At 38.8% G+C, this 25123-nt stretch overlaps 1 protein-coding gene across 23 annotated transcripts in view; it reads right to left on the bottom strand.

Moving 5' to 3' along the window:
* Positions 1 to 23359, bottom strand: part of LOC18425593 (PHD finger family protein) — a 50782-nt gene extending 27423 nt beyond the window's left edge. For 15 of the 23 annotated variants that reach the window (XR_016054328.1, XR_016054326.1, XR_016054325.1 and 12 more), the window contains exons 1-8: positions 21401 to 23359; positions 8461 to 8546; positions 8156 to 8368; positions 7981 to 8079; positions 7753 to 7836; positions 7493 to 7615; positions 7227 to 7364; positions 4179 to 4254 (exon numbers count right to left, since the gene is read on the bottom strand). Coding sequence is in view for 7 of the 23 variants with exons in the window: in XM_020662084.2 (XP_020517743.1) it covers positions 4179 to 4254; positions 7227 to 7364; positions 7493 to 7615; positions 7753 to 7836; positions 7981 to 8079; positions 8156 to 8368; positions 8461 to 8546; positions 21401 to 22946 (2365 nt within the window). In the remaining 16 variants the exon portion in view is untranslated. Of the gene's footprint in view, positions 1 to 3796; positions 3907 to 4178; positions 4255 to 7226; positions 7365 to 7492; positions 7616 to 7752; positions 7837 to 7980; positions 8080 to 8155; positions 8369 to 8460; positions 8547 to 8691; positions 9130 to 21400 lie in introns of those variants that run through there. The other 8 variants (XR_016054331.1, XR_016054332.1, XR_016054333.1 and 5 more) reach the window with 2 other exon arrangements.
* Positions 23360 to 25123: the final 1764 nt, after the last annotated feature.

The raw sequence follows: 25123 nt of genomic DNA, 5'->3' as shown, positions 1-25123 counted from the left end.
CCAGGCGGCGCCTGCCCATGCGGTTCCTTGGGTGACTACTCGGTGGCCCAAGGCCACCATGTCACACTGGGCCGAATAGTCCGAGTGTGGGGCGGTGAGGCCACCCAACCGCCGCAGATATTTTGAAGAAAAGTGCGATTGCATCACGTTATGGAGAGACCTTTGGGTAGGGGATGCTACACTTGACAAGTTATTACTTAGGCTGTTATCAATTGCATTGCAACCAAATGTTCTCATCTCACAATCTAACTAGGAGATCGGCGGACCGCTCGTTTGGTCTCCTCAGGTTTAGGAATCTTTGGGATTCGGAGATCTCTCTGTTATTATCATCATTGCTCCAACCACTAAACAATTTGTAGAGACTGATTAAAATGGTCTGGGTCCCTATTCATAAGGCTGCTTCATAGTCTCCTCTAGGTACAATGTTTCTTACCATTAATTATCCCCCGTCACAAATAGGACCTGGCTCACTCCTATACCTTCCAATATTGAAGCTTTTAACTGGTTGGTCCTCTCAAAGTTAGCACTCACAATAGATCAGACAGGAAAATGGGTGTTCCCCTTCCAAACAATGTGTTGTGTGTAAAGAAAAGGAGGAGACTATTGATCGATTGCTTGTTGTAATACAAACGTGGGGTTTTGTGCTTGGTCTGCTTAAATGGGTGTGGGTGTGGACACAGAAATTGTTCACTACTTATTTTAACCCACCATGTCCAGCGGCAAGGCTCTTCTTGTGTTGTGCCTTAATGCTGATGTCAGTATGGTCACTGTGGATTGAACACAATTCCTGAACTTTAAAGGACAAGGAATTGGGGTTAGGAGCATTGAAAGCCAAGATCAGATCTTTGGTGATATTTTGGGTACGCTAACACAAACATTTTGTGGTCTGGTTGACCCCAGATTTTTGCCAAAACTGCAGTCTTATCCAGCATGTCACGCAGATGGTGATCACTAGGTCAGGTATTTGGCGGGCCCACCCACAGGGGTTGTTCAACTCAATTATGATGGTTTTTCACTAGGCAACCGAGAGAGAGCGGAAGTAGGAGGTGAGTTTAGAAATAGCTTGGTTATCTGTCTTCTTTCTTGTTTAGGCTTCATGGGGGCCACAGATTGCTTCAAGGTATAGATGGTTGCCCTGTTTGAGATCCTGAAACTGTTAGATCACAGAGGATCTCCACTACAAATGGAAGGGGACTCCCTGAACGTGATCCAATTGGCCCCAAGGAGGCCCCATGTCCTTGGTAACAGGAAAAGCTATTCCATCAAATGTCCACCAAATCAGGAAAGGGGCTAGGGTCCAGGTGGTAGCATCCCCACACCTAGTCACCACATTGTGGTTTACATTCCTACCACTAACACCACCCCACCAAAACTTTCAAAAATCTAACTCCTAATCTACTTAAAAAACGGGTAGGGGCCAGTCCTCCCCACTGAATTACCAAAAAAAATGTCCACCCTATCTGGCAACATCCATCTGTCCCACCATCATACTTTGTGAGTAGTTCAGTTGCCGATTCATTAGCAAAGATCTGGGCGAAAAGTAGCAACTTCACCATTTTTAAAGGCCTCTGTACTGATTCAGACTTTTCTTTTTCTATTTGGTCACCGTAAAAGCTCTGTTTTTTTTTTTTGCTTAGAATATACCATTTCTGGGTAGACATTTTGTATACAAAATTTGAACATTCACATAGAAAAACAGTCACTTTCTCAGAATAAAAAAAAGGTCATAGAATGTATAGAAGTTGAGGGATTATAAGAAATTAATAAGGCAGGTACTCGAGAAATTCTAGATCAGGCTTCTAAAGTCGAATCATGGTTAATGGGATCCCCCAACCCAGCCGGCAATTCCACTCTTGAATCTCGTTCCAGCGCTCCGGAAGAGGGATCTTCACGAGATGTCAATTTTAAGTTCTTGAATTATGATCCAAATTATTAGGGATCGAGGTCCCAAAAGATTGGGACCAACTCCAACATTTGAAGACATAATTTTTATAAAAATTAGACAATAATGTCCTCAAATAGTTATATTTCTTAATATTACACTTTATAATGCTAGTTCTCAATGGACATTGTAAAACTAAATAGTGGCATTTCTTGCGTGATCCCGAACAGTTGGCCGAGATCCACAAAATGCTGGATCAAAATCCCAAAAAGATTGGATCAAGAACCCTAGAATATGCATCATAAGGGAAGTGCTCCCTACCACAGGAATCTCATAGCCTTTCCCGATCCCCTGCATCCAATCCCTAAATCTCATTTGATCCTGCTCCCAATTCAACACTGAGTTGGATATCAAGATAATCCCAAACTAGCTGAGATTCTTATTGTAAAACATAATTTCTAAAATAAAATATTTCTGAAGGGGTAGATATATCACAAAAAACCATAATAGTGGTCTTCAAGTCTGCTTTTATAAAAATCTTGGGATGGTTTTTGGTCCCAACTCTCTTAGTCAATAAGGCAGTCAAAATATAAGTGTCTCAAAAGTGACAAATTTCCCAACAATTTGTTATTTATTAGATGGTCTGACTATGGGTATGGCCCTTAATATAGCGGAATGGCAAAAAGGTATTCGTGCAGCCGACCCAAATAGTTGGGATAGGGCTTAGATGATGATGATGACGACAACGACTAGATAATAGATTTGCAAAGGATTATTCTCATTGATTATCATAGAAACCATAATAAGATGTGTACTGAAGATGTAGAATTAGAAATTGGCGAAGTAGGGAGACGAATTGGGAGAAAAGGTGGGGGAGAAGGGGGAGGATTGATGAGGTTGGTAACTATCGAGAGAGGAGATGGAAGAAAGGTGGGCAGGAAGAGGACAATAGGTAGAATGGGTGAGAAGAAACTGGCAACCTAAGAATAAAGCAAACCCATAATACTCACAGAACCAAAAGAGAGACCCATTGGAGAAAGCTCGCCACTAAGACGGACTCCCAACGTGCATGGTGCAAGGAGATAAAAAAAAAAAAAAGATAACTACTGGTCATATCAAACATTTCATCCATGACACCCATGATCCTCCAAGGATGGGCTACATCCGACATTTGAGCAATTGATGAAATGACGCTTGGGTTTGTAAATGAAAAAATTAATTTGAAATACACGAGAGCAGCTTAAATTTTCTCAGAAAGAAAATGACACTTCGTTTATAAATGATTAAATGGAAATCTTCCAAATCTAGAACCATATGATCACAGAATGACTATCAGATTTTTTTTTTTTTTTTTTGTTGTTCACATGTTGCATCACAAATGCCTACCATGCAACAATGCAGCCTAACCATGATTGACAGATTGCTAGTTGTGGGTGTAAGTGGAATTACAGTTCGACTCTCCCAAACAACAAATCCATTAATTCATTCTTTTTTTTTTCCTTTTTAGGTATTTGCCATCAAACAAATTGACAATATGCTGATAAGGGGAAGATCTTCACAAATCAAACACACTGAATCAAGTAACGAACAAGTTCACTTCCTGAAAACTAACAAAGTAAACAAGTTGGCGATTTTGAAGAAAATAGCTTGGGATTATGAATAAAAATGCCCTAAATATGCAGTTTTTCAAAATAGTATTGGATAAAGGACCACACCAGTGACTAGTTGCAATAGAAATGAGCAACTGGCCATCCACTGGACACCTTGTAACTTCGCAACCATAATGACTGAGAAATATGATCAGGGACATCAATATGAAAGAAGAATCAACTAGCACACTCACATAATGCAACACTCACTAAAATAATTAGCAGCCAAAAATGAAAGTCATAAGTGCAAGTCCTAAAGAATCACCTCAGCATCAACCACGGTGGGTTGCACAACACCAAAAGGCCTTGTAGATAAAAGTTTAAAAATATTCCAACAATCAAGAATAGTCTCCAAAGAATAACCAACCAAAGGTCCTGCATTTCATTTAGAAAACTTGCTTACAGGATATTAAATTTAGTTTAATTTCATTCACACTTTTAGCATGTTGCTATTTTAACACCCTGATATAACTTTTAGTGGTAACTAGCAAAAAAAGAAGCAAGTATAACTTCTCATATTCAAAAAATAAAATACAACTTCACAAAATACTAAAAAGTTCAGAGAACAGTGGACCACAAAAGAATAGCTTGACTACTACATACAAAACAAACAAAGCAAGTGAAGTAAACAGCCAAGGATATCATACCTTGGATTCCTAGTGAACATCCAGATGAAAGAGTAGTTTGCTCAGAATTTCCAGCGAACTCTGCCAAATGTATTTTCTGGAGATAGCAACCATGTTTCTCAGCAAAAATTTGAATAATATATGATATTAAGAAAATGGGTCAACATGCATATGACACACGAACGCATGCACACAGGTGCAGCACATACAAATAGATATGTTGGATGTTTCATATGATCTCTAGGGTGGTTAGAATATTCTAACCTCAACCTAGACTATAAGGTCAAGATAGTGAAAACCAAAGGAAATACAGTAAGTCCATACAAATTGAGAAAAAGAATTTAAATTAAACATTCAGAACCCTCTGGAAGAAGCGCAGAAAACTATGAAATTTCTGTGTAGGCTTCAAGAAATCAGAATCACAGAAAAAAAAAAAAAAAAAAAAAAAAAAAAAAAAAGGGTTTTTCCTCTCTCCTTTTCTTGATATGTTCCCAATTTATTCATTTTAAGGAAAGTATCCCTAGAATTCACCAATTTCTACTAGTCACAACAGCCATGCCATGTTAAGAGATATCGAGCAGGAATGGCCATCTCTATCAAGAAATTTCTAAAGATCAAGATAGCCGAAAAGTAAATAGGACAACCACTATAAAAAAAAATTCAGTGATCATTGGATACACTCAATCATGCAGGATTGGCAGTGAAATAAAACCAAGTGGCCCAGTTCCTAACGAATGTGTTAAAGGCTTGGTTGGCTATATTAAAAGTACAAGGTTAGAAAAGTTCCAGGTAGATTCAGGTATCATATATTGAGTAGAAGTGGATGAAGGCCTAAAGGAGGCAGGACTTAGCCTGAGTCAGCAGAGGAGGATTTGGTGAAATTAAGGTAAAGTTTAGGCTATGATGAAAGGGTTCGATGGAGGTTAAAGTAGCTGAAATTTAACAATACACCAACACACAAGGATGAAAGGATGGCATCTGGAGTTGGTTTTAGAATAGAAGATGGAAGGTATATGGATCGAGTTCGTTAGGAACTGGTTTTCCTAGGGACCTAGGGTTTAAAAGATCTTTGAGATGATGAAGGTAGGATTTTCTTAGGTTTTGGTACGGCGGCAGATAGAATGAGAGAAAAGAGAAAGGATGGAGAAAAAAAAGCCTAGCTTGTATAAGGAGTCGATACCTTATGCAAATTACAAGACTTAGAATTGTATTGGCATCAACAAGAACCCAACCCAGGGACCTTATGCAAAGTACAAAACTTATTTGTATTGGCATCAACAAGAACCCAACCTAGGGCTCATAGAATCAATACCATGAAAAAGAAGTGTCAACAACTCAAGATGGAATCAACACCATTATTCAAAATCAAATTCTATCCTCAACTCAATCTCCTCAATTATCAGCCTTGGGCCTACATTTACAAGGAAAGAAACCTCTTATCTTTATTGTCACAAAAAAAAAACCTCTTATCTTTATTGTCACAAAAAAAAAACCTCTTATCTTGCTTAACTTGGAAGCTAGGCAATCCCTAAAATTTTCCTAAATCTACCACCTACAATATCAAGGAACTACATCCTCTAAAATTTTAGGAGACTAGCCCTCTAACAAGATTAGGAAGCATACATATTATAGAGCAATTCTAACAAAAACTAAATTACTTAGGAAGCATACATATTATAAAGCAATTCTAACAAAAACTAAATTACTTAGGAAGCATACATATTATAGAGCAATTCTAACAAAAACTAAATTACTAAAATAAAATCTAAATCAAACTTTCTTATTTAGTTCTAAAATTCGTAATGAAAATTTTCAGCCGTCTTTCAACCACGATTTGAGGCCCGAAACATTCAAGTTAGAAAAAAAAACCTTGAGACCATAGATCTTAAAGGAACTTTCGATTTGAGATTTCAATTACCCAAAGGGACGTCCTAGTGAAAATTCATGCCTTTCAACAAGCAATCAGCCTCAAGCAGAATCATCCCTCAAACCACAGCAAAGGAGTCTCTTAAAAAACAAAATTACACAAGACAAATGGGTTTCAGTTTATCATTGTCATCCACCACCATCCAGCTCAGAGTCTCATTTACACAAGGGATCACATTCTTTCCCCGCATAGAAGCACCAAACGTCCATCAGGGTTTCAATCAAACTGAGAGAACTACACTATCCACATCCACGCCCATAACTGAGAAATTGGCAAAAATCAAGATGCACCCTATGAAACCGTCACAATGGTAAGCCCTCTGTTACCGTATCAATCCTTGGCATCCCTCTTCATAAGATTTTCCAACATGAAGCACGAGCAACCATCATTATTAACAAGAATCATGCCAATTAATTCAGCATCCCTTTTCAAATATTACCAAAGTAATGTACATAGGATGGGGCCCCAACACCTCCCCCAGGAACAACAAGGATGAACCCAAAAATATTGGATGAAGGATATACTTCCTCTTGGTGCAAGCTATTAACAATTTTCAAAATGGAACTTGCAATGTCAAAATATATATCTAACAGCTGTCATCCGAGGCCTAATCAGTGCGACGAAAGGACAGCTGCATGGAACTTTCTCCAAACACCACTCGTAGATACCCAGAACATACATAATGTCTAAGCAATCAGTTACAATAACAGGGAAGAGTGTGAACTTAATCTGAAATGCAAGTTCATTGCTTTTTCTATTGGAGTACATGATATCAATCAAAAGAAAATATTGTAAGTGAAATTTAACATAATAATTAACTTTCATCCGAAAAAGAGAACATTTTAAGGGTTTGTGTTTTTTGTATCAACAAATATACTCAAAGCATCATGTTACAACTAATCAGGAAGCAAAGCTACATCCCCACAGATAAATACACTTAAACCAACAAACCACTATGGCTGAAATTATTAACAAGCCATAGAGAAGACAATAGGACCCAATAATTACTCATTATAACAGAGGGAAGCTCCATGGGATGCCAGACAAGAATGAGATGAAGAAAAGTAATGAAATTGTAATCAATTTCACCAACTTCATACATATAAATATGAGTATTTTACTGCCATTCAAGTACAAATTACCTTTCCAGTGACCCCTACTTCCTCGAAATTGCATCCTTGGTCAGCACAATTGGGTAAGTTAACAGCTTCTTGAATATTTATACTGTCAACAGATGGGTTCTCACCCATTTCATCAATCAATATCTCCCTGCCCTTCTTCTGTAAAAATATCCCATCAGACATGCATCTCTGGTCAATATCACACTCACAGCAATTTGCTGCTGCATAATTATATCAAACCATGAATAATGGACAAGCACACGATTTGAATCACCAAAATTCGATACCTTAGCCCTTGTTGAAACAGCAGGATCGCCTTCAACATTTGAACTTTGGACAGTACTGCCCATCTTGCATAGCCAATCAAAAACTTTCATCTCCAACACTGGGTATAAGGCACCATTCTCACCCTGAAATACAGCATTTCAAAGGAGAATATAAGAAAATTTCACAAATATAGAATAGCTTCCACAAATATAGAATAGCATCATAACATTTCTGAAGCATTGCCGAAAACAAGAGGGAAAAATACAGTGAGCAAGAACACCTGAAGCAGAGCAGCAAGCGAATCAGATGACACACCCATCTCTGATGCAACATCTTTTAGGCTTATATTTATGTGATTAATCAACTGCACATCTAACACAAGTCTTAGGAGCATGTGTAGACACTTAAGAGAAAACCTTTCCAAATTTATGAGGAACTTGCAACAATTCAAACTTAATAATCAAAAAGAAAAATTGCAATAGCACAGGAAATCTATTCCTCACAGTACCTTCTTAAATGATAAAACAAGATTGTGTGAATCTGAGACATCAATATCCCCCAAGTTATTTCTTGCAAGATCTCTAGATGAATAAGGACAAATGCTTGCCTACAAAAAAACCAAAAATCGATATCTGCTACGAAACAGAATTTCAAATCTCAAATGGTATTGGATTTTTACTCACTTTGTCTGAGCTTGCAGTTGGAATTCCATCCTGGAGTCCACCCTTTCTCTTTACTGCCTTTAGTTTACGCTCTGTTTTCGACTTCTGCAGTCGATTTTCTGGCAAGAACTTAGCCACTGAAGAATTTGATCCAGCATCAAACAAATTGTTTTCTGCTTGCAGGGCCACAAAATCTTGAGAAGAGTGCTTTGAGCAAAAGGCCCACAATTCAACCTACAGTGATTCATGAAAAATTTGCGTAAAATCAAATTAGACACTAAGGATAATCTAAAAACTAGTATCTACAATTGCACAGGAAGTCTTACATTGCCACCTCTAGTCTTTCTCCAAATCTCCATTCTGTATCTTGCTTCTCTTGCACATAGGGGATGAAAAGATGTTTTACACATTCCTGAAATACCAAGCAAAAAAGCAGCAACACGAACAAATTACCATACAGCACATTTTATGACCAAAAGGCCATTAAGAAGCGTGTTTCAAAGAAATAAATGATTTAAGAACATCGAGAAGACTACAAAAAGACCAAATTTACAGACCACGGCATTACAAAGACAATGTATCTGTCATCAATTGAACGACACACATTCCCAACTAGCTATTCCAAGAATCAATGGCCAGCAAATGGACTGATTAGCAAGCAGAATACTTAAAGAGTAGGGAACCATAAAGAAATTATTTAAGCTAGAAAACCCTGACGGTCCGTCACTATGCCACCAACTCCTGCTGGTAGCGGGTTAGAGCTTCCATTAAAGTTAAGCTTCCAAACCCCACTTGGGCACGGGCACCCAGGTCATAAGCCAAAAGAACCCCACATTGTGTGTCTCAATGACCACATCCCATACATGACAGAGGTTGAGAGCACTACAGCATATCAACTGAGTATGGAGGGTTTCCCCGAGGGTTTCCCCATGAGACTTGTTCCATTCTGATCTGCTCCTCCAAGGTAGAAGACTTCAACTGTTATCCTCAAAGATGCATCTTTTCCATCCTTCCAGATTCTCCAATGATTACAAGGGGCAAATCGTCTAATGAATCCTTGTTACAAAATCCTTCTCAAATATCCCAGAAGTATCACCCTGCAAGAAGGGAAGCCACTACTTCTCAAAAAAAAAGAAGGGAAGCCACTATTTGTGGATACCACCCATGAACATCCCCAAACAAACAAAGAACTCCAAATCCTCCTAGCAAAAAGACAATGAAGAAACAAATGGTCAATTGTCTCTTTCACTGCCAGCAAAGAAGACAGATATTGGGAAAATGGAATGCACTTTTTTATCCTTTCTATTAGTAATGAAATTAATAATGCCGCAAGTAGTAACGGGTAAATGCCGCAAGTAGTAACGGGTAACAATGTTTGTCTAAGGGAAGCTAGAGATCCCCAAGCACTAGAGTAACATAAAAAAGTTTTGACCTGCCAAGCAAAATCCTAGATAAAGATCTCACAAACCATCAGTGATCAAGACAAGAGTAACCTATCAACCCTTGGCACAGTCATATACTTATTTTAGATGATATTAGCTGTTAGACAAAGATGTCTGAAAGAGAATCTGTGATGTTTCTATTTCATTTCATTATTTCAAAGAAAGTTAAATATGAGAAAAATATCAAAATCTTGGGGCATGTATATTTGCAAGCACTTCATGATATTCATTGAATCTAAATGTATAATCATGCTCCCATTTGTTTCACAACTGCCGCAAATAAGGCTCTAAATGCATGTGACATCTTTTTAGAAAAAGAAAAAAGTAGTTTTTGAACTTTGTCGCGTTTAATGCTTGTCGAAATCTTCTTCTTTTTTAAGGAAGAGCTCTTTGTATTTAAACAAACTTGGGATGTTCAGATCGCATGCAGCAGTAAATGATCAAATCCGTGGCATGCCTACATGTGATTATGATGTGTACAAAATTGTATCAACATATATCCTTAGGATGAAGGATTGTAATCATAAAATTGGGTCTTGAGGCACTATCTTTTGCAAGAGAGCCAGCAAAAGCACTTGCCTGTAGCCATGAATGTGGGAATGGCACATGTAATGATGGGAAAATCTCAAAAATCTGGTTGAAAGAAGGTTCCAATGTCCCATGGCAGGGGATCTTTTGCCCCAATATATGACATTTTGGAGTCTCTTACGATCAATAATGAGGTACCCCAGCTTCTATCACACAGAACCCAAGCCTTAGCAAAAGTAGAGGTTGCAAGACCAATTGCACTAAGTCGATTTAGTTCCAGCCAAACTTTTCTGAAGATGCCCCCAATTCTTGCCAGTCCTGGGTTATCGAGGGAACTACCACCAAATTTGAGCTTAATAACGCAGGGATCAGATGGATCCAATGGGTAGACCTAGAGATTTCCATTGTTCTCAACCATTAAAAAATTCTTCCGTTGTCGTGCAAAATCCAACAAGGTATAGCCCCAAACTCCTCATGATTTCATGCATAGAGAGTCACAACGAATTCAATATGTTCCATGATTGTGTTTATGTGGATTTCTTGACTCTGAAAAAACTCACTATTGTGCTCCAACCAGATGCCTCAGATGGTTGCCAAAATGAAGGCATGGTCTAGTAAGTGACCCAAAGAGGGATATGAAGGTCAGAAGTAGAAGAAAAGTTGTTAAACTGTTTCAGGCATCAGCCATTCCCAATGGAATAGATTGAAGATGAACATATTTGGGTGGCCGCTTTACAGTGAATGACTAGGTGATTGATGACATTCCCTTTGCACATGGCACACCAATTGGGTTACAGGGATTCCCCTCCTCTGAATCCAACCAAGAGTGAGAGCCTTTTTGGAGATTACTGGCAAGGTGAAGGTCTGGAATTTAGGAGAAGCCGGTCACGGTCGTTCAGATTGAGGTTTTTTCTTCTTTTTTTTTTTTTTTTTTCTTTTTTTTTCTTTTGTTTTTCTTTTTTTTTTTTTTTTTTTTAAGGGAGATAAGTTGGATTGAGGGTGTTTTTTGGATTGAGAGTGTTTTTTGGATTGACCGTGGTTTAGTGTTGTAGAAGAAGGATACCAAGAACACACCTGAGGAAGCAGAGCACCACACCATTTTATCCATTTCCGCATGCAAATCAAACAATGAATTGAGCAGTCCCAGCAACGCTACCAAGTTCGAAGTCTCAGAATCTTCGCAGGTTTCTCCTGATGTGTGGGGTGCGAATCGTTTGAGCCCTCATCATTTCATAAGAGCGAGAGATGGTCACATTCCGAACTGTGCCATGTGAAACAAGTTCAGCAAAGCATTTTACAGGAATCCTTCACCTAACCAAATATTCTTTGAGAACCCGATCCAATCCCCCATTTCCGCAGTGAATCAAATCCTACAAGAGGAAGCAAGGGAGGCTTCTGCTATCCCTTACCAAGCATCTAAGGCTCCGGTCTACTGATTCTTTAGGTGCCAGTCTGAGTCATCAGAACCACATATGACCCCATGCTGTCACAGATGGCCTTCTTAGGGGGCAAGGTCGCCACCACCACTTGCCTCGGAGTGTTGTGTTGCAATCTTTGATGCTAGTGACATCCCCAGCTCTTTTGGTTCACAAATGATGTCCCACCTAACCAGGTGGAATCTGGGTGCTCCTATAGCATCACACTAGAGGGAATCCCTCATAAGACATTCGAGCTTATTTGTAATGTATCTCTGGCATAGATAGTGACATCCCAAAACCAGAATGCTTGAAAGGGTGGATTTGATCAGGGTGAGAATCTACATTTGCATGCATTCAATCTTTCAAGCATCAGGATTAAATTGTCCCATTGGAATTCTCTAGTTCCACCTGCACAAAAAGGGATGCCCAGATATTTATTGGGTAATGCATCCATGCCACAACTCATCCTTTTGACTAGCACTTGGTATCTATTAATGGTGAGTGATACACACCCTTATGAGTTTCGTTTTGGCCATGTCGATTTTCAAATCCATGGTGACCTCAACCATAGGTAAAATCAGAGGTTGTCGACTTGCCTTTTTCACAGAAGATGAGCATGTCATCTGCGTATCGGAGGTGGGCAATCGGAGGTCCTTTTGAGAAGTGGAAAAGTCATGAAGCCGAATTTGGTTGTACAAGAATTGGTGATAGACGTTTTAAAGAATTTTTCTATTATAGCAACATGGGGGATAAAGGGTCTCATTCGCAGTGACACCTCAAAGAAGTAAAGAATCCTTGAGGACTTCCATTTATGAGAAATGGAGGTGGGGGAAAGAGACGCACCACATAACCAAGGATCTCCATTTCTAGCCGAAGCCCATTAAAGTCAACCATGGTCTAGAATCTATCATTCAACATGATCATATGACTTCCCCATGCCGAGCATTAGAATTAGGCCAGGGTTTTCCGAACGGTGCCTCACATGGATGCACTCCCTGGCTACCAAAGCTCCATTCGAGATTTGGAGGTCTAGAATGAAAGCTCATTGGGGTGGTGAATGACATGGTTCAGGATCTCCTGCAGTCAACGAGCAAATAAGACCTTGTATGAGTTGTTCACTAGGCTTATTGGCCTAAAATCTTTCAGCTCTTCTGCATTTTCTTTGGCGCCAGAGCTATGAAAATTTCATCTGCCAGTGGATGATATAACTACGAAAAAACCCAAAAAACATTGCAAGGACATCTAATGCTAGGCAATACCAGAAAGTGGAATTGAGATAGAAAATCCATCTGGGCTAGACGCTTTGTCATGAACTAGTTCAAGAACAAATCTTCAGGTAGGCTCTAACCACTCGACGCTCTACAGTGTTAAGGTTTGGAAATTCGGATTTGGATCTTCACCCTAGCCTGATCATGGTTAGTATATAGGTTCTTGAAGTAATCTGATGATTTGGTTGACTTCTTGTGACTCGTCGTAAGTGTGTGGCTCTTCTTGATGTGAAGAACAGTGTTATTCCTTCAGCAGTTTGTTGTCTTTATGGAAGAAAGGCTGTATTACAGTCACCCTCTTTAAGCCACTTATTCCTTGAGGGCTGATGCTAGAAAATCTCCTCCTATTATTCTCCACACTCTTTCCCTTCGCTGTAGATCCCTAGCTTCTTTGATCAATTGTGAATTGGTTTGATTTTGCTGAGTAGCCAAACTTGACCTGGGCAATACACCCATGCGGCCCCTAAGATTGAAACCTTCTTAAACGATATATACGCAGACATGAGGTTCATTTATTGGTGACAAACGATATATGCCAAGAGACAAAGAGTATGGGATAGGTTGAGGAGATACTTTCCCTGATTCATAAAGTCAGGGAAAGTGTCTCCTCTGACTAACTGAAGTTCGAGACTTCGACTAGTGACTCCCAAATGTGTATCGAGCTAACATCAGCTGGACGTATTTCTTCATGGCACTTTTTCTAAGGAGATCTATATGGAGTCACAACCTGAAGATTTCAATTATCTGACCTTGGTATGTAAGCTTAGTATGTCATTCAAATGCCATGAGCTTGGCTTGAGCACTATCATGGGACTATTCTCAAGGGGGATCTATCTCGTCAGTCAATTAAAACGGATCTCAAGTTGAGAAACTTCATCCAAGTCAAATTGACTAGCTTGGGATCTACCTAACAATTCACTTCATAACATTTTTTATGCTTAAGTTAAGAACAAATTCATGGTGTTTCCACTGCAGTGGCATTGTGTTGTGCCCTATGCAATGAGCTGGCTCTATTCCGTAATGGACAATTTATTTTTTTATTTCTTCACACAAAATTTCACAAACTCAGCAAGTTTCTCCAAGTTCACTGTTCCACTCAGTAAGTCCACATATTCCCCACAATGTCGGCCACCAACTTCGAGTTTTTGACACTGATCGCAAGGTAGAATCTAATCCATTTGTATAACAATCTGCAAGGAGGACGGCAGTCTAACTAATATATGTTAATGACATTGTAATCAGAAAAGTTTGTGGTGGAATAAGATCTCATGTTAAGAAACCTCAGAAAGGGCTATGTCAACTTGTTTAGGCATTTTGGGACAAACATAAAGAGGTCTCAAACCCCCAACCACCCTAACCCCAACCAATAGTTGTCTACCAGTGAGCCTGAGCCCAAAGGACATTTTAAGAACCTTCAATAAGAGCAATTATAAAACAAGGCTATGGGATTGCTGCATTTTCAAAGGGCTTGAGACCACTAGCTCAAAAGGCACGGGATATTAATGTCATTCCCACAATTATTTAAAGAATCTCATTATTTTTCGAAAGGATTCAAGATCGCATTTGCAAGTGAATATCATAAATATCAAGTCCATTGGCATTAAGAATAGGACTTGGGCCTGTGGAGTTAGCAGTTGACATCAAGAAATGCTACATCCCAAGTTCCATTCCTACCACTAATGAACTACCCAAAAAAAAAAACAGTCTGTTGGCATTCCCACTGAATAGAATACTTGACCATCAACTTCTTATGAAGCTTTACTCTTTGATCCTATTTCGTATCAGAAATTAATTTTGACTGTTTTTCTTTTACCATTCTTAGGCCCCACATAACTCATGCAGCTCAGTCTACAAGTCAGTCGGTTCAGCTCCCCAAGTCAAAATATAGGGTTGCACTTCATGGTCTAACAAAAATTATTTGTTCTACACCAAGAAATTGCCAAACTTTAGTTAGATACAGAACTTTGAAATTCAAAATTTTGAAATTCTAAATAAAAGTTTATTGCCTTTCTATATATCTGAATTACATATCCTACTATTTCGTGTTTCCTTCTACGTTTATCTTGTATTTGTTTGACTGTCAACCCATATTTCAGAATTTCCATAGATTAGATACTTTTAATGCATTGTTGAAGAATTTCCATAGATTAGATACTTTTAATGCATTGTTGACGAAATAAGAATGCATATGAAAGTTGAAACCAAGTTTCTCTCAAGCATTTCATTGAACAATTTTCAAGCCAAGGCCATATTACCAAGCATGAGCACCCAACAATAATGGCCATCCAAAAAACCTAGAAGTTTCACAGTTATTCTATCAAACACTTTACAAACAAATTGTATATCAAAATATTTACCAAACAAACAATTTCCTGCACGATTTCTCATCGTTTCAGAGGTAAAGTTTCTCTGAAACTTTCTTTTGAAGAGAAGAATTTAGTAACCGTAAAGTAAAACTTGGCTATTCAAATTCATTGAAAGAGATTTTCAGGAAAATCATTTGTTTCTTTTTCTCCTTGCAAATTTCAGGGAAAAAAATTTTACAGCTTCCTTCGAAGGTAAACTTCCTTCAAAAAATCGACTCAGTTACAATCAAATGTTCACTGAAACTCGCTTCAGTTCTGAAAGCTTCTCCTATTTCTTGAAGTCCACTGCCTTTTCTTGCTGGAAAAGGGAGTATTGCAGCAATTTTTCTTGTGTCCCTGCAATAACTCCTTTGTAACTTCCTCTAAAGCTTTTGAGACTAAGATCTCTCTACTTAATACTCAAACATTATTTTTTTTTGTTCTATTCATATATTATTCCATATCACAATTTTTTAATTGTTTTTATGTAGCCATCAGTTCAGTTGAACCTTCCAATTGTTGATTTTCTGTGTAAAATTTTTCTGGAACTTCTCCTTGAATTGGGATTCCAAAATTTGAAAATATAGTTCTTTACAGGAAGAAATTCCAGGGAGAGAGGGAGAGTGAGTGGGTCTAAGAACTCAACTAAATGAAGAATATAGGTTTATACAGAGTTGAAAGCACAAGAGACTAAAAAAGAGAACTAGCAGAGAGAGAAAACATCTATCCTTTATAAGAATGGTTGGTAGCGAGAGGTGTAGACAAAAATCTCTCACGTTAATATACAGTTGGACATGAGAGAAGATGAGAGAGAGAATATTCTTTTGTTTGAAATGTCGGGGAGACTAAGAGAGAAAAAGGAGGGAAAATATTGGTTCTGTTCATTCTAGCAGCCCTAGAGACAAACTTAGATGGCCATGGCCAAACCCTTCTTATTGCAAAACCCAGGTTTCCAGCTTCATCAAACCTTTCTCTGTGTTGAAGGCTTACGTATCATACAAATAGAAGATGGCACATAGATTAAAGGCTTCTGTGTACGGGGTTTTCTTATTATGACAAAAAGAGAGGCACCACACATAGAGAAAGAGAGATGTGGAAAATAGCAGAAGGATAGAGAAGAAGAGCATAGCTGAGATAGAGGGGATCTTGGCTCAGTATTTGGGTTTCTTTTCTGCTACACACACAGAAATGGTTGAGTCCTGCAAGATTTGATAACAGAAAGCCATCCGCCACAAGATTATTTTTTCATGATCAACAAAAATTCAAGTCTGATTTATTTTTTGGTGATCTTCATTTTGGGCCCTCGTCATGGAATTAAGTGATATAGGCTTGGACTAACAAACATGGTTTCCATATTTTAGGACTAATTTTTTTTTAGATTGCTCAATATCCTGAAAATTTAAGAATATTGAGCACAACAAAACATGCAGTTAACTGCCTGTGTAAAGGTTGGGCATCCAATAACTTGCATATCTACTAGGTATTGTATTTTTATTGGTGATTGTTTGATTTCTTTCTTTCTTCCTTTTTTTTTTTTTAATGTGTTCACAGTTGTTTGATTTCTTACTGCTTACCGCTTTGATTTATTAAGGCAATCTATCAGAGGCAATATTATTCCAAAAGCAGTATTTATACAAACTATTTAGTTAGCTACAGAAGCTTCTTTCATATCACAACATCAAGATTATGTTCTACCACTTACATCATGACAATATCAGCATTAAATTAATTGCCTCCAATCAAGTCTTTCATGATAAGAAAAGCATTTTGAGGTTGATTATCTTTCCAGTAGATAGATTGACGCGAGGCATCATTTCCCTTCCATGTGTTCCATTTGAATATGGAAATGCCTACAATCAAGTATGTCATAGTGAAATACAGCATATTGGGGTGGATTGCCATTCTATAAGAGAAATGTTGACACCAGGTTCTCACATCCCATTGATATCTTTTGTCAAAAGATCATCTTCCATACATGGCTATCAAATTGCCGCTTGTCAACAATAATGCGCTAGTTTAAAGAGGGCTAGTGGAATATATCTATGCTCATCAAGGACATATGTGTTACTTGGACAATGTTAGTGCATTCTATCTGTTAGTGTATACGAATCTGGATATGTTAGCAATGGCACTTCTCTCATTTACAACCCAAAGACCATTACAACTGATTAATTTATCATTCAAATAATGAAAATCCGATTTCCCTATACACCCATACCCTCCATGAGTGGTTGCATGCTAACTTTCCTGTACAGTACAAACTAAATGGAGTCAAAAACCCAAAGCTTAAGAAATTCTCCCCCAATAAAAATTCAAAGACAATAGAGAAAGAAGATACACCATTGTCATTCTCACAGCAAATTCCATACCATTATCACTGTGCAAACTTAAGGTTCCATTTTCAGAATGAACAAAGACCAACCCAGATCATCTATCCTTTTGCTTTCACTCATCCAAACATATTTGAGTCCTCCATAAAGTATTAGGTTTCAACACTCTACTCGCCACACTCCCCAAAAAACAGTACATCTCTGTAAAACCCATTTTGCAAGAAAAGACCTGGCACACAACCTTAGATCCGTACTTTGAAGAATCCCATCATATATGGAGTTGCAAACCAACTCTCAACTGACCAGGTGCTTCCTCTTGACTGCCCACGCACCAAGCACAATAAGAGCTCTGTAAGATTAACAGTTATCACACTCATATATAACTCAAACGAAGTGCGATACAGTGTCAACCTCTAATGTTGAAACAACAACAATAGTGATCAAAACAGTTTGATACCAAATAAAGCATTAGGCCACAAAGCAAAAGGTGGCATTCTAAAGTTAGGAATTGAAGCCCAACTAATCAGTCTTACCCAAGTCTTCACCAACTACTACACATCTACATCTATACCAAGCCCTGAGTTAAGCAATGTCAGATTCAGATAGATATTGAAACTAGTCAGTTTTCCAAAAGGATCATAGACGTCAAATTTTTTGGCCAGATACTGCTGTAGATTTATTCACATTTAGCAAAACAATGCTCTTATATTTAAATAATAAAAATTAAGTAGCAAATGAGATCATAGCTCAATAGTAAATTGAATGGTTTTAACTCAAAAGGTCACAGGTTCAAGCCCATAATACATCACTCTGTTTCAGCATGCTTCCCCCCTCAAGGTGTGTTGACATGTGTCTTAAGTATCAACACATGTCAACATCTGACATCAATGATGATCCCAAGTGGCGTGGTCACACTAGAGCTGAAAACAAGTTTCAAATTGGGTCTCCCTTCTAGTGTATCAAAACACGCTAGGCGGGTCCTAGGTCGGCGCCCAGAACCTGGGCAGCTGCCCAGTTGAAAAAAAAGTAAAAATCCCAATATATACTATATTCCAAGTTGAAAAAAAAAAAAAAAAAAGAAAGATGGAGGTCGAGAAGAGAATTTTGATAATCCATATTGTTAAAACAATAAACTGTAAAACCCTACAAGTGTAGGATATAAAAGTCAACACTCAACACAACAGAAATATACAGAAATTTAGAAAATATACAATCTAACAAAAGTCAACACACATGACTCAACACAACAGTCAACAGACTCAACACTCAGCACCAAGAGGCAAGAGTCTTCATTTATCATCATCATTATCATCATCAGAAGGAATATCAATAAGGCAAGCCTCATCATATGCATCAGAGTCGAGGCCATCATCATCAGAGTCATCTCCCTCTTCAATATAACGCTCGTCCTCTTCTGTTTCTTCTGAATCTGCCTCTTCTTCCTCCTCGTCTTCTACATTCCTCTTATTCTGTGCATGTGAGGCCCTAGGAGTCTTGGCTGCTCTACCCTTTTTTTTGTGCTTCTCTGAACTCAACTATTGTATAATTTCCTCTTTGGTAGCCTCAAAAACATTTTTACACAGGGCAACATCCCCCGTCATACTGGCAAGGCATTTTTTAAACCAGTAAATGCCCCCATTAGTATCCTTTCCACAATAATTACATTTAATATGATTTTTATCACTTGGATTATAACCATACTTCCAACCATAATCATCACTCCAACTAGAAACTGGAGAAGATACTTCCATAGGACAAGGCTTCTTTTCATCTTTTTTTGGTTCTTCAAAGTTCAGAAGATGTCTAATCTTATCTCAAACTGCTTCAAGAACCTAAGAAGCAACATTACCTCTAACACCAGGAAGGTGTTTTTTTAATCAACTAATACCCCCATTGGTATCTTTTTTACAAAAAATACACCTTATACAATTTTTATCATTTGGTGTTAGGTTGTACCCATACTTCCAACCCGGATCACTTTTTCTAAGAGTTGCAGAAATAGATCTGTTACAAGGATTTTGTTCTTGTTTTTGTTTTCCATAACTTAAAAATTGCTTAATCTCCACCTTGCTAGCTTCAGAAACATTTTTACAGGGGTCAACATCCCCCTTAATACCAGCAAGATGTTTCTTAAACCGGTTTATGCATCTTTTTGTATCTGTTTCACAAAAATTGCATCTAACGCAATGTTTGTCATTTGGATTTGAGTTGTATCCGTATTTCCAACCCGGATCTCTACTCCGACTAACACCTGAAGAAGACATCTCAAAATAAAACAAGCAATCTAAAAAATGCACTTACTTTGGTTGCTTGAACTCTAGACTTTAAGAAACACTTTGATGATTTGATCCAATGAAATGTAGTTTTTTGGAGGTTTCTATTACTCTAAAAGGGGTCTGATGGGTTTAGGGTTCAAATAAACCTAAAAGCCATCATTCTTAACTTTTATATCTTTGAAAAAAATAGAAAAAAAAAAAACAAGTTTTCCACCTCTAGGCAGGGCGATGGCCCTGGGCGGCCCGCCCAAGGACCACCGCCCAGCTTGGCTGCCTAGGCCTGAGCAATGTGCCAAGGCCACTTCTGGACCGCCTAGGCACTGGGCGGTCCGCTTTTTAAATCATTGCTCCCTTCAGTATATGAATTCTGAGTTTGTTGAGGGGTGGGCCCAACCAAGTGATAATGAACCAACAAATAAAATTAAAATGATTGGTAATTATAAATCCTCTATCATAATATTAATTTCACTCATGTCATTTATAATTATATTGAAGATATTATCATTAGTTGATACATATGATGCAAAATGACCAGAAAAGAAGTTAGTTGCTCCAAAGGTTTCGCTATCTACTAGTTCATGGTGGCTAAAACACATTCCTGTCAAAAACTTGAATAATGTTGGAGAACCATCATCTACATCAATTTAGAAAAGTATGCAAGAAATAATGAATAGAGAACAAAGTGAAAAGCTACAAAACAAGTCAAGGAGGTCCAGAATCAAGAAAAGGAGAAATCCAATAGCATTTCATTCAAGTTTAACCAAAGCACAAAAGATAATGATCCGGTCACCCATGGAATGAACAATTCTAACTGAAATTAATGGCAAACTTGCATTATGAATTACGGTTTGACGACTCAACTCCTGATAGGGATACTAGAACTGGTAATTCCAGAAAAGTCTTGGGAGACCACAGTAAACATGGTCAAGCTTGGAGTTAAAGCCACATGGATTCAACAAGGCCTTAGAAGCATAGCAGCTTGCAGAGGAATATGCCCAATTAAAGAGAACTTTTTGAGGGGAACCAAGTGAAAGGTGGGAGCAGGGGCAGGAGTATGGAGTATGGTAAAATTCTAGGCTCGTGCTTGGTGTTGAATGAAATATTTGCAAAACTGGTTCCATGCATAGTGAACCATGCCTTCAATATAGAGGCTTCACTTTCAGGGATGGCATGGTACAAAATGATAATAGGGTGATCTAACCTGATATCTAGAAGGTACAGTGAGATGTTGAGAACAGATTGAGGACTTCTATGAGTTTAGAGAGAATACACTAATTGAAGAATAGAAGATGATAGATTTAGTAAACTTTCTTAACCTCATGCCTGGTAGGTAAGTTGTTGAAGGATTTCTATAAGCATGATTCAGTGGCAGTTTTCAGTTACCTAGGACTGGCAAGAAGGAAGAGGCTTAACAGATATTATCAAGGCATAGATCTAGAGGCCATTACTAGCTCAGCCGGCACATCATTGAAGAAAAAACCCTATCAGGCTCATTATATCATCCTCCCCCATGATTATCGGCGGAGTCCTGTCATTTCTTTATCCTCCCCACTAAATTATATTCATACCTATGTCCCCGTGATTACTCATTCATGGAACTTGAAGTATATCAACTCTGTTAACCATCAAAAAACTATTAAAGAATAGATAAGCACATACCGTGGCTACACTGAATGCAGGTCCCAAACTTCTCTTTGCATAAGCAACATGATAGCTTCTTCTGTGATTCCTTCTTTCTGTCAGTGCACCTGATCGGTTCCATTGTCCTGGTGTTCTCAACATAGAACTCAGGCGCCCATTGACAACAAAACAAATGGGCAAACTTTACAGAATTACCATTTTCACTATCACCATCATTAGCCAAGGGTTTCAGAGCTCCTCTCCCATTTGGGCAAAATAAACAAGGTTTTGATGATAACTGAGCTCCCTGATTAGTTGAACCATCAGTGTTCTTCCTCTGCAAAATATGGGAGCACCACGAGCACAGCCACTCCCCCGAAGAAATGTCTTGCACACCATAGCATTTCTGATGAACCGAGACACCACAATCATCACAGGCCAAAATCTTATTTGTTTCCTCGCTTGTTTTGCCGGAACACACATGGCAGATGGCTGAATCACCTTTCACAACAGGAGATACTGCTATTCTCTCAGTCTCGTCCGCGGAAGTAACAACGAGCTTCCTCTTCTTGGCAGGACGCTTTAGAGAGAGAGACTTTTGCTTCATGCTCAAGAGCTGCTCCATGTCGCGAGACTCCACCACTCTGACAGCGGCAATAGTAGGCTCAGTGGGTGCAGGAGTAGAGAGAGAAACCTTCCCCTCTTCAGATGAAGTCAGTGCAACGTCATCGTGTTTCTCTTTCTTCTCCTTGTTACCCGAAAATTCGGGCGAGTTAGTATCAACCTCCATTAAAGAAATGCCACAATTGGGATTGCCCTTCTTCTTCTCCTCCTCCATCTTAGAGGCCGCCACTATCTCCTCTAATATATGAGGAGATAAATGAGTCACGGGTTTCATCTCTTCCAACATGCGACCAGAGAGATAACCTGCATCTTCCCTATCCTCTACAGAGAGAGAACTTGCACTTTCCCTCTCCTCGGACACATGAGGAGAGAGAAAGCTTGAATTCACATTTTCTTCCAAGACCAGTGCTTCTCCACTTCTTCTAAGAACAGGGGGCACGAGGGAGAAGCAAGGGTCGGGGTCCTTAAGGCTCAACCTCGTCTGTGGCGTGAGAGAGTCGATGTCATCAAGGGTGACCTGTCTAAAGTAATCCTCTGTATCAACCCAAAGGCTCGAGGAAGAAGCAGAAGCAGAAGCAGAAGCAGAAGCGGAACCATGGGACCCTGCCTTTGAAAGCTTGGCAACAGAAGAAGGAGGAGCAGCGGCTTCATGCAAAAGCCCCCTATTCTGCAACTTCCTGTTCTTTCTCCTGTTGCTCTCGCTCCAAAACTTGGCAAGGAACTGAGCCAATCCAACAGGGAGGGTGGGAACCCTAGCTAGGGCTTCTTCTGGTTCGAAAGGGGATCGCTCAGAGAGAGCCTTCCTCGCCTGAACAAAGGCATCCATGCCCCTTTTCGCATCAGTGGTCGAGGTTCGCTCCGCTATGGCAGTGGTGGTCTTTCTGGCTATGGGGGTGGCCTTGTGAACTCGGCAACTGCTCTCTTCCGTGCCGCAGCCTCCTTCCGCTCCCCTACCCATCATCTTCCATCAATGCCTCATTGCAGGGAAACCCTAAAATGGACCACAACTCATCTTTTAGATAGAGAGAGAGACGGAGAGAGAGGATGGTGGTACCAGAAATGTGCGCGCGTCAAGGAGGTAATAACCGACTGATGGGGGGGAAGAAATTAGGGTTCCTGGATCCGAGCCAGTTAGAGAGAGAGAGAGTTTTGTTGTTTTAGAGAGAAAGAGAGATTGGTTGTTTTAGAGAGAGAAGAGAGCGTGGGTGCGTTTCGTTGGTCTGCCTTTTTCTTGATTTCTTGCGAGGGTTGTTGCATTCGCCGAGGAGTTTTGGAGCGATCTCGGAATTTCAGTTTTTTCCCCTTTTCTCTCTCCTCTTTTGGTTTATGTTGATCTAATATTAATAGAAAAATGTTTGATTATTGTAGTGATGGCGCAGAGAAAGAAGAAAGGAAAAAGGGTATTAAATAAGGTTGGGGATCGAGGCTTGTCCGACGTGCTGCTGACCGACCCGGACGCCTCTGTCCCAGCCGGGTGGCTTAAGCCCAAGGGCGCACCCGCTCCCCACTATCCGTTTACATGTACACTATCCGTTTACATGTACACGTGCAAGCTACTCGTCTCCAACGTGCACACACTCAATCGTGATCATGGTTACACATGCTTTTTACCCTTACGAAAATTGTTTTATGCGGGCTGGACCCATTTTTACATATGCGGTCCAAAAAGTGTAAAGTATCCATCTTTAATAGGTGTTTCATCTAAAACTATCAGTCCAAATGTTTTTTTATTAAAATTATTATTTTTAATTTTTTGGAGAAATTATCGTAAATATACTTTAATTTTAGCTTAATTGAAAAAAAACCCCAAACTTTTGTTAACTTCATATACACTCTTGTTCCTCATTTTTACCTTTTTTTGGACCAAAATAATCTTCACGCTAATTGTATTACCATGAAGAACATTACGGTACTTTAAGTACAATAATATTTAATGCATTTTATACAGTACTTTAAGTACCGTTATACTTAGGCATTTTATATGGTAGTTTAAGTACCGTAATTTTATAAGCATTTTATACAACACTTTTAATACCGTAGTATCTCGAATCTTTGCTACGGTACTCGAACTACCGTAATTATATCCTGCCCTTTTTGAACGATTTATTTATCATGAAACCCTATTTTCACGATTTATTTATCTTTTTTCATCTTCCTTAGCCTCATAAATTGCTCTTTTCTCATCTTCCTTAGCCTCCTCTCTCTCGCTCTCATCCATTGTACTTGTACGCAATAATAATTGGTGACAACAGAGTGAAAATTGTTTTACACTTTAGTGGTTTTTCAAGAGGAAATCTAATAATGGACGTATTTTCTAAGACGATGGCGACATAAAGGTTATATTTTTTAGAGGGATCACATCATTTGATCAAGTAAATAATCATTTGTCAAAAGTATCAAATTATGCCCCAGGTTCTATGACTATTAGGTATATTGACCCAGCGTTACCAGGTAACAGTAATATGATACGTATTGATGATGATGACGACATTGCAAATATAATGGAAGGGTCTTCTCCCATTGCTATGTATGTATCAAACAAACCTATTGAGTTCGACTCCACTGAATATCGACCATGAACAATGCGCGATAGTGGTCCATCAAGATTGGTCATGTAAGAATTTTACAATGAAATTCGTTATGTTTTTATTTATCAATATTTTGTTATGGATTACAATAATTCTCACTTGTTTTTCAATTGTTTTTTTGAATAATAGTTCTCGACCAGAGCACGTATCAAACATACCTTTGAGTCCGACTCCACTGAATATCGACCACCCACAGTGCTTGATAATGGTCTATCAAGATTGGCCATGTAACAAGTTTGCAATGAAATTCATTATTTTTTATTTATCAATATTTTGTTATGAGGTAGGATAATTCTCACTTATTCTTCAAAAAAAAATTCGACAATAGTTCCCAACCAGAGCAAGTAGTTCATAATGAAGGTGCTGCTGGCATAGGCGTAGAAGATGAGCATGATTTAGAAATCGAGCGGCATATCGACGACATCGATCCGATAGAAAGCCCAATCAGGATTAACCGTAACGAAGTTGTACTTCGACAGGGTCAGAATTTTGATGACGTACAGCCATGCCATAATAACCTTATTGATTATGTCATATCACAAAACTTCAA

The sequence above is a fragment of the Amborella trichopoda genome, chromosome 4 (genome assembly GCF_054954075.1).
Source record: "Amborella trichopoda isolate Santa Cruz 75 chromosome 4, AtrichopodaSantaCruz75HAP2 v2.0, whole genome shotgun sequence".
Taxonomy (NCBI): domain Eukaryota; kingdom Viridiplantae; phylum Streptophyta; class Magnoliopsida; order Amborellales; family Amborellaceae; genus Amborella; species Amborella trichopoda.
This window is presented reverse-complemented; position numbering and strand designations above follow the sequence as displayed.